The following is a 12996-nucleotide window of genomic DNA, read 5'->3' on the forward strand; positions in this document are numbered from 1 at the left end:
ATAGCTGTGGCCAAGACTTTCAAAACTATGTTGAATAGTAGTGGTGAGAGAGGGCACCCTTGTCTTGTTCCTCATTTTAGGGGAAATTCTTTCAAATTTTCACCATTGAGAATAATGTTTGCTGTGGGTTTACCTGATGTGAAGAGCTGACTCATTGGAAAAGACTCCAATGCTAGGAAACATTGAGGGCAGGAGGAGAAGGGGACGACAGAGGATGAGATGGTTGGATGGCATCACCATTCAATGGACATGGGTTTGGGTGGACTCCAAGTGTCAGTAATGGACAGGGAGGCCTGGTGTGCTGCAGCTCATGGGGTCGCAAAGAGTCGGACACGACTGAGCTCCTGAACTGAACTGAACTGATGTTCTTTCTGTTCCTGCTTTCTGGAGGACTTTTATCATAAATGGATGTTGAATTTTGTCAAAGGCTTTCTCTGCATCTATTGAGATAATCATGTGGTTTTTATCTTTCAATTTGTTAATGTGGTGCATCACATTAATTGATCTGTGAATATTGAAGAAACTTTTTTTTTTATTGACATGAATCAGCCATGGATTTACATGTATTCCCCATCCTGATCCCCCCTCCCACCTCCCTCTCCACCCGATTCCTCTGGGTCTTCCCAGTGCACCAGGCCCGAGCACTTGTCTCATGCATCCAGCCTGGGCTGGTGATCTGTTTCACGCTAGATAATATACATGCTGTTCTCTTGAAACATCCCATCCTCGCCTTCTCCCACAGAGTCCAAAAGTCTGTTCTGTACCTCTGTGTCTCTTTTTCTGTTTTGCATATAGGTTTATCATTACCATCTTTCTAAATTCCATATATATGTGTTGGTATGCTGTAATGTTCTTTATCTTTCTGGCTTACTTCACTCTGTATAATGGGCTCCAGTTTCATCCATCTCATTAGAACTAATTCAAATGCATTCTTTTTAATGGCTGAGTAATATTCCATGGTGTATATGTACCACAGCTTCCTTATCCATTCATCTGCTGATGGGCATCTAGGTTGCTTCCATGTCCTAGGCTATTATAAACAGTGCTTCAATGAACATTGGGGTGCATGTGTCTCTTTCAGATCTGGTTTCCTGAGTGTGTATGCCCAGAAGTGGGATTGCTGGGTCATATGGCAGTTCTATTTCCAGTTTTTTAAGAAATCTCCACACTGTTTTCCATAGTGGCTGTACTAGTTTGCATTCCCACCAACAGTGTAAGAGGGCTCCCTTTTCTCCACACCCTCTCCAGCATTTATCGCTTGTAGACTTTTGGATAGCAGCCATCCTGACTGGCATGTAATGGTACCTCATTGTGGTTTTGATCTGCATTTCTCTGATAATGAGTGACGTTGAGCATCTTTTCATGTGTTTGTTAGCCATCTGTATGTCTTCTTTGGAGAAGTGTCTGTTGAGTTCTTTGGCCCATTTTTTGATTGGGTCATTTATTTTTCTGGAGTTGAGCTGCAGGAGTGGCTTGTATATTTTTGAGATTAATCCTTTGTCTGTTGCTTCATTTGCTATTATTTTCTCCCAATCTGAAGGCTGTCTTTTCACCTTACTTATAGTTTCCTTTGTTGTGCAAAAGCTTTTAAGTTTCACTAGGTCCCATTTGTTTATTTTTGCTTTTATTTCCAATATTCTGGGAGGTGGGTCATAGAGGATCCTGCTGTGACTCATGTCGGAGAGTGTTTTGCCTATGTTCTCCTCTAGAAGTTTTATAGTTTCTGGTCTTACATTTAGATCTTTAATCCATTTTGAGTTTATTTTTGTGTATGGTGTTAGAAAGTGTTCTAATTTCATTCTTTTACAAGTAGTTGACCAGTTTTCCCAGCACCACTTGTTAAAGAGGTTGTCTTTTTTCCATTGTATATCCTTGCCTCCTTTGTCAAAGATAAGGTGTCCATAGGTTCGTGGATTTATCTCTGGGCTTTCTATTCTGTTCCATTGATCTATATTTCTGTCTTTGTGCCAGTACCATACTGTCTTGATGACTGTGGCTTTGTAGTAGAGTCTGACGTCAGGCAGGTTGATTCCTCCAGTTCCATTCTTCTTTCTCAAGATTACTTTGGCTATTCGAGGTTTTTTGTATTTCCATACAAATTGTGAAATTATTTGTTCTAGTTCTGTGAAAAATACTGTTGGTAGCTTGATAGGGACTGCATTGAATCTATAGATTGCTTTGTGTAGAATAGCCATTTTGACAACATTGATTCTTCCAATCCATGAACACGGTATGTTTCTCCATCTGTTTGTGTCCTCTTTGATTTCTTTCATCAGTGTTTTATAGTTTTCCATGTATAGGTCTTTTGTTTCTTTAGGTAGATATACTCCTCAGTATTTTATTCTTTTTGTTGCAATGGTGAATGGTATTGTTTCCTTAATTTCTCTTTCTGTTTTCTCATTGTTAGTGTATAGGGATGCAAGGAATTTCTGTGAGTTAATTTTATATCCTGCAACTTTACTATATTCATTGATTAGCTCTAGTAATTTTCTGGTAGTCTTTAGGGTTTTCTATGTAGAGGATCATGTCATCTGCAAACAGCAAGAGTTTCACTTCTTTTCCTATCTGGATTCCTTTTACTTCTTTTTCTGCTCTGATTGCTGTGGCCAAAACTTCCAACACTATGTTGAATAGGAGTGGTGAGAGTGGGCACCCTTGTCTTGTTCCTGATTTCAGGGGAAATGCTTTCAATTATTCACCATTGAGGGTGATGCTTGCTGTGGGTTTGTCATATATAGCTTTTATTATGTTGAGGTATGTTCCTTCTATTCCTGCTTTCTGGAGAGTTTTAATCATAAACGGATATTGAATTTTGTCAAAGCCTTTTTCTGCATCTATTGAGATAATCATATGGTTTTTATCTTTCAATTTGTTAATGTGGTGTATTACATTGATTGATTTGCGAATATTAAAGAATCCTTGCATTCCTGGGATAAAGCCCACTTGGTCATGGTTTATGATTTTTTTAACATGTTGTTGGATTCTGTTTGCTAGAATTTTGTTAAGGATTTTTGCATCTATGTTCATCAGTGATATTGGCCTGTAGTTCTCTTTTTTTGTGGCATCTTTGTCTGGTTTTGGAATTAGGGTGATGGTGGCCTCATAGAATGAGTTTGGAAGTTTACCTTCTTCTGCAATTTTCTGGAAGAGTTTGAGTAAGATAGGTGTTAGTTCTTCTCTAAATTTTTGGTAGAATTCAGCTGTGAAGCCATCTGGTCCTGGGCTTTTGTTTGCTGGAAGATTTCTGATTACAGTTTCGATTTCCTTGCTTGTGATGTGTTTGTTAAGATCTTCTATTTCTTCCTGGTTCAGTTTTGGAAAGTTATACTTCTCTAAGAACTTGTCCATTTCTTCCAAGTTGTCCATTTTATTGGCATAGAGCTGCTGGTAGTAGTCTCTTATGATCCTTTGTATTTCAGTGTTGTCTGTTGTGATCTCTCCATTTTCGTTTCTAATTTTGTTAATTTGGTTCTTCTCCCTTTGTTTCTTAATGAGTCTTGCTAATGGTTTGTGAATTTTGTTTATTTTTTCAAAAAACCAGCTTTTAGCTTTGTTGATTTTTGCTTTGGTCTCTTTAGTTTCTTTTGCATTTATTTCTGCCCTAATTTTTAAGATTTCTTTCCTTCTACTAACCCTGGGGTTCTTCATTTCTTCCTTCTCTAGTTGCTTTAGGTGTAGAGTTAGGTTATTTAATTGACTTTCTTCTTGTTTCTTGAGGTAAGTTTGTATTGCTATGAACCTTCCCCTTAGCACTGCTTTTACTGAGTCCCATAGGTTTGGGGTTGTTGTGTTTTCATTTTCTTTCATTACTATGCATATTTTGATTCCTTTTTTTATTTCTTCTGTGATTTGTTTGTTGTTCAGAAGCATGTTGTTTAGCCTCCACATGTTTGTATTTTTAATAGTTTTTTTTTTCCCCCTGTAGTTGACATCTAATCTTACCGCATTGTGATCAAAAAAGATGCTTGGAATGATTTCAATTATTTTGAATTTATCAAGGGTACATTTATGGCCCAGGATGTGATCTATCCTGGAGAAGTTCCATGTGCATTTGAGAAAAAGTTGAAATTCATTGTTTTTGGCTGAAATGTCCTATAGATATCAATTAGGTCTAAGTGGTTCATTGTATCATTCAACGTTTGTGTTTCCTTGCTAATTTTCTGTTTAGTTGATCTATCCATAGGTGTGAGTGAGGTATTAAAGTCTCCCACTATTATTGTGTTATTGTTAATTTCCCCTTTCATCAGTCAGTCAGTTCAGTCGCTCAGTCATGTCCGACTTGTTGTGACCCCATGAGCTGCAGCACACCAGGCCTCCCTGTCCATCACCAACTCCCAGAGTTTACCCAAACTCACGTCCATCGAGTCGGTGATGCCATCCAGCCATCTCACCCTATGCCGTCCCCTTCTCCTCCTGCCCCCAATCCCTCCCAGCATCAGGGTCTTTTCCAAAGAGTCAGCTCTTAGCATGAGGTGGCGAAAGTATTGGAGTTTCAGCTTCACATGAGTCCTTCCAATAAACACCCATGACTGATCTCCCTTAGGATGGACTGGTTGGATCTCCTTGCTGTCCTAGGGACTCTCAAGAGTCTTCTCCAACACCACAGTTCAAAAGCAGCAATTTTCCAGTGCTCAGCTTTCTTCATAGTCCAACACTCAATCCATACATCACCACTGGAAAAACCATAGCCTTGACTAGACAGACCCTTGTTGGCAATGTATTATCTTTGCTTTTTAATACGTTATCTAGGCTGGTCTTTCCTTCCAAGGAGTAAGTGTCTTTTAATTTCATGGCTGCAATCACCATCTGCAGTGATTTTGGAGCCCAGAAAAATAAAGTCTGACACTGTTTCCACTGTTTCCCCATCTATTTCCCATGAAGTAATGAGACCAGTTGCCATGATCTTAGTTTTCTGAATATTGAACTTTAAGCCAACTTTTTCACTCTCGCTTTCACTTTCATCAGGAGGCTTTTTAGTTCCTCTTCAGTTTCTGCCATAAGGGTGGTGTCATCTGCATATCTGAGGTTATTGATATTTCTCCTGGCAGTCTTGATTCCAGCTTGTGCTTCTTCCAGCCCAGCGTTTCTCATGATGTATCTGCATATAAGTTAAACAAGCAGGATACAATACACAGCCCTGATGTACTCCTTTTCCTATTTGGAACCAGTCTGTTGTTCCATGTCCAGTTCTAATTGTTGCTTAGCATCTGCCTTACATATTGTGGTGCTCCTATGTTGGGTGCATAGATATTTATAATTGTTATATCTTCTTCTTGGATTGATCCTTTGATCATTATGTAGTGTCCTTTGTCCCTTTTCACAGACTTTATTTCAAAGTCTATTTTATCTGATATGAGTATTGCTACTTCTGCTTTCTTTTTGTCTACATTTGCCTGAAATATCCTTTTCCAGCCCTTCACTTTCAGTCTGTATGTGTCCCTTGTTTTGAGGTGGGTCTCTTGTAGACAGCATATATAGGGATCTTGCTTTGTATCCATTCAGCTAGCCTTTGTCTTTTGGTTGGGACATTCAACCCACTTGCATTTAAGGTAATTATTGATAAGTATGATCCCGTTGCCATTTACTTTGTTGTTTTGGGTCAAGTTTATTCACCCTTTCTGCGTTTCCTGTCTAGAGAATTCCCTTTAGCATTTGTTGAGGAGCTGGTTTGGTGGTGCTGAATTCTCTCAGCTTTTGCTTTTGAATTCTCCTTCATATCTGAATGAGATCCTTGCTGGGTACAGTAATCTGGGTTGTAGGTTTTTCTCTTTCATCACTTTAAGTATGTCCCTTCTGGCCTGAAGAGTTTCTATTGAAAGATCAGCTGTTATCCTTATGGGAATCCCCTCGTGTGTCATTTGTTGATTCTCCCTTGCTGCTTTTAATATTTGTTCTTTCTGTTTGATCTTTTTTAATTTGATTAATATGTGTCTTGGGGCGTTTCGCCTTGGGTTTATCCTATATGGGACTCTCTGGATTTCTTCTAGTTGGGTGGCTATTTCCCTCCCCATTTTGGGGAAGTTTTCAACTATTATCTCCTCAAGTATTTTCCCATGGCCTTTCTTTTTCTCTTCTTCTTCTGGGACTCCTACAATTCAAATGTTGGGGCACTGGACATTGTCTCAGAGGTCTCTGAGGTTGTCCTCATTTCTTTTCATTCTTTTTCCCTCTCTGCTTCATTTATTTCCACCATTCTATCTTCCACCTCACTTATCCTCTCTTCTGCCTCAGTTATGCTACTGTTGGTTCCCTCCAGAGTGAGTTTGATATCAGTTATTGCATTATTCATTATTGATTGACTCTTTTTTATTTCTTCTGGGCCCTTGTTAAACATTTCTTACATCTTCTCAATCCTTGGATCTAGACTATTTATCTATAACTGCATTTTGTTTTCAAGATTTTGGGTCATTTTTACTATCATTATTTTGAATTCTTTTTCAGGTAGAAACCCTATCTCCTCCTCTTTTGTTTGGTTTGGTGGGCATTTATCATGTTCCTTTACCTGCTGAATATTTCTCTGCCTTTTCATCTTATTTAGATTGCTGTGTTTGGGGTGGCCTTTCTATATGCCAGAAGTTTGTGGTTCCTCTTTATTGTGGAAGCTCCTCCCTGTGGGTGGGGTTGGATGAGAGGCTTGTCAAGGTTTCCTGGTTAGGGAAGCTTGCATCAGTGTTCTGGCGGGTGGAGCTGATCTCTTCCCTCTGGAGTACAATGAAGTGTCCAGTAGTGAGTTTTGAGGTGTCTGTGGGTTTGGTGTGACTTTTGGCCACCTGTATTTTAATGCTCAGGGTTATGTTCCTGTGTTGTTGGAGAATTAGCTTGATATGTCTTGCTCTGAAACTTGTTGGCTCTTGGGTGGAGCTTGGTTCAGTGTAGGTGTGGAGGCTTTTTGATGAGCTCTTGTTGATTAATGTTCCCTGGAGTCAGGAGTTTTCTGGTGTTCTCAAGTTTTGGATTTAAGCCTCCTGCCTCTGGCTTTCAGTCTTCTTCTTACAGTAGCCTCAAGACTTCTCCATCCATACTGCACCGATGATAAAACATCTAGGTTAATGGAGTAAAGATTCTCCACAGTGAGGGGCACCAAGAGAGGTTCACAGAGTTACATGGAGAAGAGATGAGGGAGGAGGGAGATAGATATGACCAGGAGGAGAAGAGGGGGAATCCAAAGAGGAGAGAGCAAGCTAGCCAGTAATCAATTCCCCATGTGCTCTCCACAGTCTGGAACACTCAGAGAAGTTCACAGAGTTACATAGAGAAGAGAAGAGGGAGGAAGGAGATAGGGGCGACCAGGAGGAGAAGAAGGGGAATGAAAAGGAGAGAGACAGATCTAGCCAGTAATCAGTTCCCTAAATGTTCTCCACAGCCAGGAATTCCCAAAGAGATTCACAGAGTTGGATAGAGAAGAGAAGGGGGAGGGACAAGATAGAGCTGACGTGGGGGATAAAAAGGAGAGTCAAAAGGGGGAGAGGGTAATCAAGCCAGTAATCACACTCCTAAGTAAAATGGGTACTGAAGATTGGATTCTTAAAGGTACAAAATTGATAACAAATACCAAAAAGCAAAGATTAAAAATCTAGAGTAGAGGTTAGACTCTCAAAAATACAATATTTAAAAAATGAAACAAAGTCACAAAAATTATTTTAAAAATATATGAAATTTGCCTTAAAATAGGGCTTTTTTTTTAATGTGGTAGTAGGTTATAAAATGAAAATTAAAGGAGTAATAAAGAACTTAAAAATAAAACTTTTTTAAATTAAAAAAATGTTACTAGTAAAATATATCTATTTTACTATATTTTCTCTGGAGCTGTTGAGGGCAGTGTAGAGTCAGTTCAGTTTCAGATAGCTCCTTGTTCCAGCTTATACTTGTTCTCAAGGTCTATAAGTCCCTTCCGATGTTTAGTCAGTGTTAACTACAGGGTTTTAATCTGTTGCGCCTGTCACTTCCAAAGCAGTTCCCTCTTCTTTACTTTGGCTTCCTATGTTTACTGATCTCTTCAGTGTCTAATTTCCGCCCTGACACAAGGGGGCGAAGGTGGTCACTTACCTAGGCTCACTTGTTCAGCCGTGCTGTGGGGAGGGAGGAGCTCTGCAAACAAACATCACTGGCGTGTGTGGGGCGTGCTCGCAGTGCCTGGGCCACCCTGGGTTTGCCCCCGCTCATGGCGTGTGTGCTTTCCCTGTCTACACCGCTCAGGCTCCAGGTTGCTCTGCAGGGAGCCTGTCTAAAGCAGGCCCTGGGTTGCGTGCACTCCCCAGGTCTAAGCCGCTCAGGTTCAGGTTCTCGGGGACTCCACAAAGGCGCAGACTCAGTTGGGCCTGCGTTTTGTGCCCTTCCCAGATCTAAGTCGCTCAGGTTCAGGTTCTCGGGGACTCCACAGAGGCGCAGACTCGGTTGGGCCTGAGTTCTGAGCCCTTCCCAGGTCTGAGCCGCTCAGGCGACCAGGTGCTTGGCGCGCGCACTCTCCCCGGGTGGGCAGTGCGTCTCATCTCCCCCGTCCCAGCCGCTGGTCTCCTGGGTGCGCAGCGGGAGCGCCACCTCTGGTGTGCCGTGTGTCTCCTCTGGGGAGCGCATCTCTGGCGGCAGCCCTCCTGGTGGGTGTCAACCGTCCAGGATCCCAGGAAGACATGGTTAGCAACCAGGAGCCTGCTCGCAGTTTTGTAGAGGATGCTGTCTCTGGGGCTGAGATTGCCCCTCTCCCTCCAGCTCTGGCTGCCCTGGCCTGCCTCCGGCTGGGGATGGGCTGGACCACAGCCAGCTAGCTCTCCTCTGGTATCGCTCAGTCCTTTGTTCTGTGAGCGGGCAGCAGTGCCTTAGGTTAGAGCTTTTTGCGGGAAAGTTCTCTCTCTCGCTCTCTTTCTCTTTTTCTTCCCCCTCTCTCTCTGGCTATCCCAGAGTTTGGGTTACTATCTCATGTTAGCTCCCTCACATGTTCCTCAGGGCATTCAGGCCTGGTCCTTACCCTAAGCAATGCAGCCCGCGCCTCCCAGTTCAGCCCCTGCTTGCTGGTGGTGGACATGAGCGTCTGGGCTACTTCTCCACTGGAAGTTCGGTTAGGCACCTAATCTGTGAGGTTTTTTTTTTTTCCTCCCGATTATGTTGCCATCCAAAACTCCCTGCAGACCCGCTGGTGAGAGGGTTCCTGGTGTTTGGAAACTTCTTCTCCTTCACTACCCTTCCCGAAAAGGGGAAGGGGAAGGGTCTCCGTCCCTAACTCATTTGTCTCTATTTTTATCTTTTATATTTTGTCCTACTGCCTTTCAAAGACAATGGGCTGCCTTTCTAGGTGTCTGGTGTCCTCCACCAGTGTTAAGAGGTTGTTTTGTGGAATTAGCTCAGCGTTCAAATGATCTTTCAATGAATTAGTGGGGGAGAAAGTGGTCTCCCTATCGTATCCCTCCACCATCTTCAAAAGGTGAGTTTTCATTCTGTTCCCTAAGAAAGGCAATGCCAAAGAATGCTCATACTACTACACAGTTGCATTCATCTCACATGCTAGTAGAGTAATGCTCAAAATTCTCCAAGCCATACTTCAACAGTATGTGAACCATAAATTTCCACATGTTCAAGCTGGATTTAGAAAGGGCAGCGGAACCAGACATCAAATTGTCAACATCCACTGGATCATTGAAAAAGCATAAGAGTTCCAGAAAAACATCTATTTCTGCTTTATTGACTATGCCAAAGCCTTTGACTGTGTGGATCACAATGAACTGTGGAAAATTCTTCAAGAGGTGGAAATACCATACCACCAGACCTCCTCTTGAGAAACCTGTATGCAGGTCAGGAAGTAACAGTTAGAACTGGACATGGAACAACATACTGGTTCCAAATAGGAAAAGGAGTATGTCAAGGCTGTATATTGTCACCTTGCTTATTTAACTTATATGCAGAGTACATCATGAGAAACACTGGGCTGGAAGAAGCACAAGCTGGAATCAAAATTGCCGGGAGAAATATCAATAACCTCAGATATGCAGTACAAAACCCTTGACAGAAAGTGAAGAGGAACTAAAGAGCCTCTTGATCAAAGTGAAAGAAGAGAGTAAAAAAGTTGGCTTAAAGCTTAACATTCAGAAAACTACGATCATGGCATCTGGTCCCATCACCTCATGGAAAATAGATGGGGAAACAATGGAAACAGTGGCTGAATTTATTTTTCTGGGCTCCAAAATCACTGCAGATGGTGATTGCAGCAATGAAATTAAAAGACATTTGCTCTTTGGAAGGAAAGTTATGACGAACCTAGAGAGCATGTTAAATGGCAGAGACATTACATTGCCAACAAAGGTCGTCTAGTCAAGGCTATGGTTTTTCCAGTGGTCATGTATGGATGTGAGAGTTGGACTATAAAGAAAGCTGAGCACAGAAGAATTGATGCTTTTGAACTATGGTGTTGGAGAAGACTCTTGAGAGTCCCTTGAACTGCAAGGAGATCCAACCAGTCCATCCTAAAGGAGATCAGTCCTGGGTTTCATTGGAAGGACTGATTTTGAAGCTTAAACTCCAATCTTTTGGCCATCTGATGCAGAGAGCTGACTCATTTGAAAAGACCGTCATGCTGGGAAAGATTGAGGGCAGGAGGAGAAGGGGACGACAGAGGATGAGATGGCTGTAAGGCATCACCAACACAATGGACATGGGTTTGGGTGGACTCTGGGATTTGGTGATAGACAGGGCAGCCTGGCGTGCTGCGGTTCATGGGGTCACAAAGAGTCAGACATGACTGAGTGACTGAACTGAACTGAATTGAACTCAATAGTGTTGGTTCTTTGAATTCATAAATAATTTATAATCATTTTGCCCTCCTTCAAAAACCTACTTAGGTTTTCATTAGAAATATATTCAAGACCAGTATTTTTTAAGTATGTATGGAATCTTCCAGCCAATGAATATTTAATATCTCTCCATTTATTTGTCTATTAATATTTCTGTTAGTAATGTTTTGTAGTTTTCAGTTTGGAGATAATTGTTTATATGATTTATTAGATTTAATTATATATATATTTGATATTTTTGAAGCTATTGGATTCTGGAGTGTATATGTAAATACAATTTTGTATCTATTCCTCCTCCTGATATCTGACAACTTTGATAAATTTATACTACTGTTAAGTTTGTTTCTGTACTCATTTGAATTTTCTGTGTACCCAGGCTTGTCATCTGTAAATAATGAGATAGTCGAATCATTATACACTTTATATCTTGTCTTATATATTTATATCTCCCTTTTTAATTATACTGCCTAAACTCCAGAACAACTTTAAGAGGAAATAATGAGACATTGTGTTTCATTCTCAATCTTATGGGAAAGCTTTTGATATTTTACCACTATGTATTAATGTTTATTATGGGATTTTGGTTTTCTTTTGTAGATACTCTTGATCAAATTAAGGAAATTCTATGCTTAGTGTGCTAAGAGAATTTTTCTCTTTTTAATTATAAATATGTTCTCATAGTTTACTTATGATATATCTGTGTAACCTTCTTCAATTATTAGATTGTGAACTCCAACTTCTTTAAATCACATTCAGTTGTATTTGTTTAGTATCTTGCTGGACCAGGCCATCTGCTAGGTGGAAGTACAAGAATGAACTGACATACAGTGTGTACTAAATAAGTGCTTCTGAATCAGAACCAAATAGAAATAATTGTGAACATAATAAATACTAAAAACTCTGTTTCAGTAACAACAATTACATAAAAATTAATTTATTATAGTCATTAGAATAACTTTAACCCAGACAAATTCAATATAAATTATTTTTATTTTTCAGAGTTGGGATGAAGCTTTAGCAAAGACTGCTGAAGCATGGGCAAAGAAGTGTAAATTCAAGCACAACTCGTGTTCAACACAAGTATTTAAATGCCATCCAACTTTTCAATTTGCTGGAGAAAATCTCTGGTTAGGTCCATTAACCTCATCTGTAACAAAGTTTGCTGTTGATATGTGGTATGATGAAGGAAAATTTTATCATTTTAGTACAAAATCATGTTCCAAAATTTGTGGCCATTATACACAGGTATGTGTGCTTCAATCTCAGATTTTATTAATTCTTACATATGCATATTTTAATCATAAGACAAATTTTTAGCACTTTCCTTAGAGTTTCTTTTAAGTATCTGGAAAATTTGCCTTGATTTGGAAGATATTTTTAATGGGAATAGAATTCTATGCAATAAGTTTTTTTTTTTTAACAATCTTACTCCATTATCAACTCACTTGCACTGTTTCCAACAAGAAATCTACTGTAATTCTTTTATTCATTCCTCTGTATGTAATGTGTCTTGATTTCCCAGACTGCCTTAAAATTTTTCCTTTATTACAAGTCTCAAGCAATTTCAAAAATTTTCAGTTTTCTTCATGTCTCTTGTGCTGCAGTTTACTGAGTTTCTTGGCACTATAGGTTTATAGTTTAAATTAAATTTGGAAAAATGTTAGCCATTTTTTAAATTCATTTTTCAGTTGGAGGATACTTGCTTTACAATGTTGGGTTGGTTTTATTGTACAATGCGAATCAGCCAGAAGTCTGCATATATGTCCTTCCTCTTGGTCCTCCCTCCCACCCCAATCCCCACCCCACTCCTCTGTGCTGTCACAGTACCCCGGGGTGCGGTCCCTGTGCTGTGCAGAAGCTTCCCACGAGCTACTTTGCATACGGTAGTGCTCATGTCTCAGTGCCGCTCTCTCAGTTCGCCCCACCCTCTCCTTTTCCTGCTGTGTCCACAAGTCTGTCCTGGATGTCTGCCTCTCTATTGCTGCCCTGCTAATAGCTTCATCAGTACCACGTTCCTAGATTACATAAAGAGGTGCTAATATACAGCTGACTCAAATTCATTCTGTTTTATGGCTGAGTAATATTCCACTGTAGTCATTCTTTTAAAAATATGTCTATCTTTCACCCTTCTCTTCCCAGAGCCCAGTTGCCCATGTAGAAGGCCAGTTGAAGTTTTCCCACAGTTGATTGACTTTCTTTATGCCTGTTCCCATAATGC

The 12996-nt window shown here is 40.4% G+C and overlaps 1 protein-coding gene across 1 annotated transcript in view; it reads left to right on the forward strand.

Annotated features, from left to right (window-relative positions):
- GLIPR1L1 (GLIPR1 like 1) overlaps window positions 1-12996 on the forward strand; it is a 31612-nt gene that overhangs the window by 5423 nt on the left and 13193 nt on the right. Inside the window, exon 2 of the mRNA XM_070454220.1 lies at window positions 11778-12023. Within this exon, the coding sequence (XP_070310321.1) occupies window positions 11778-12023 (246 nt within the window). The remainder of the gene's footprint in view (window positions 1-11777; window positions 12024-12996) is intronic.

The sequence above is a fragment of the Odocoileus virginianus genome, chromosome 24, assembly GCF_023699985.2.
Source record: "Odocoileus virginianus isolate 20LAN1187 ecotype Illinois chromosome 24, Ovbor_1.2, whole genome shotgun sequence".
NCBI lineage: Eukaryota > Metazoa > Chordata > Mammalia > Artiodactyla > Cervidae > Odocoileus > Odocoileus virginianus.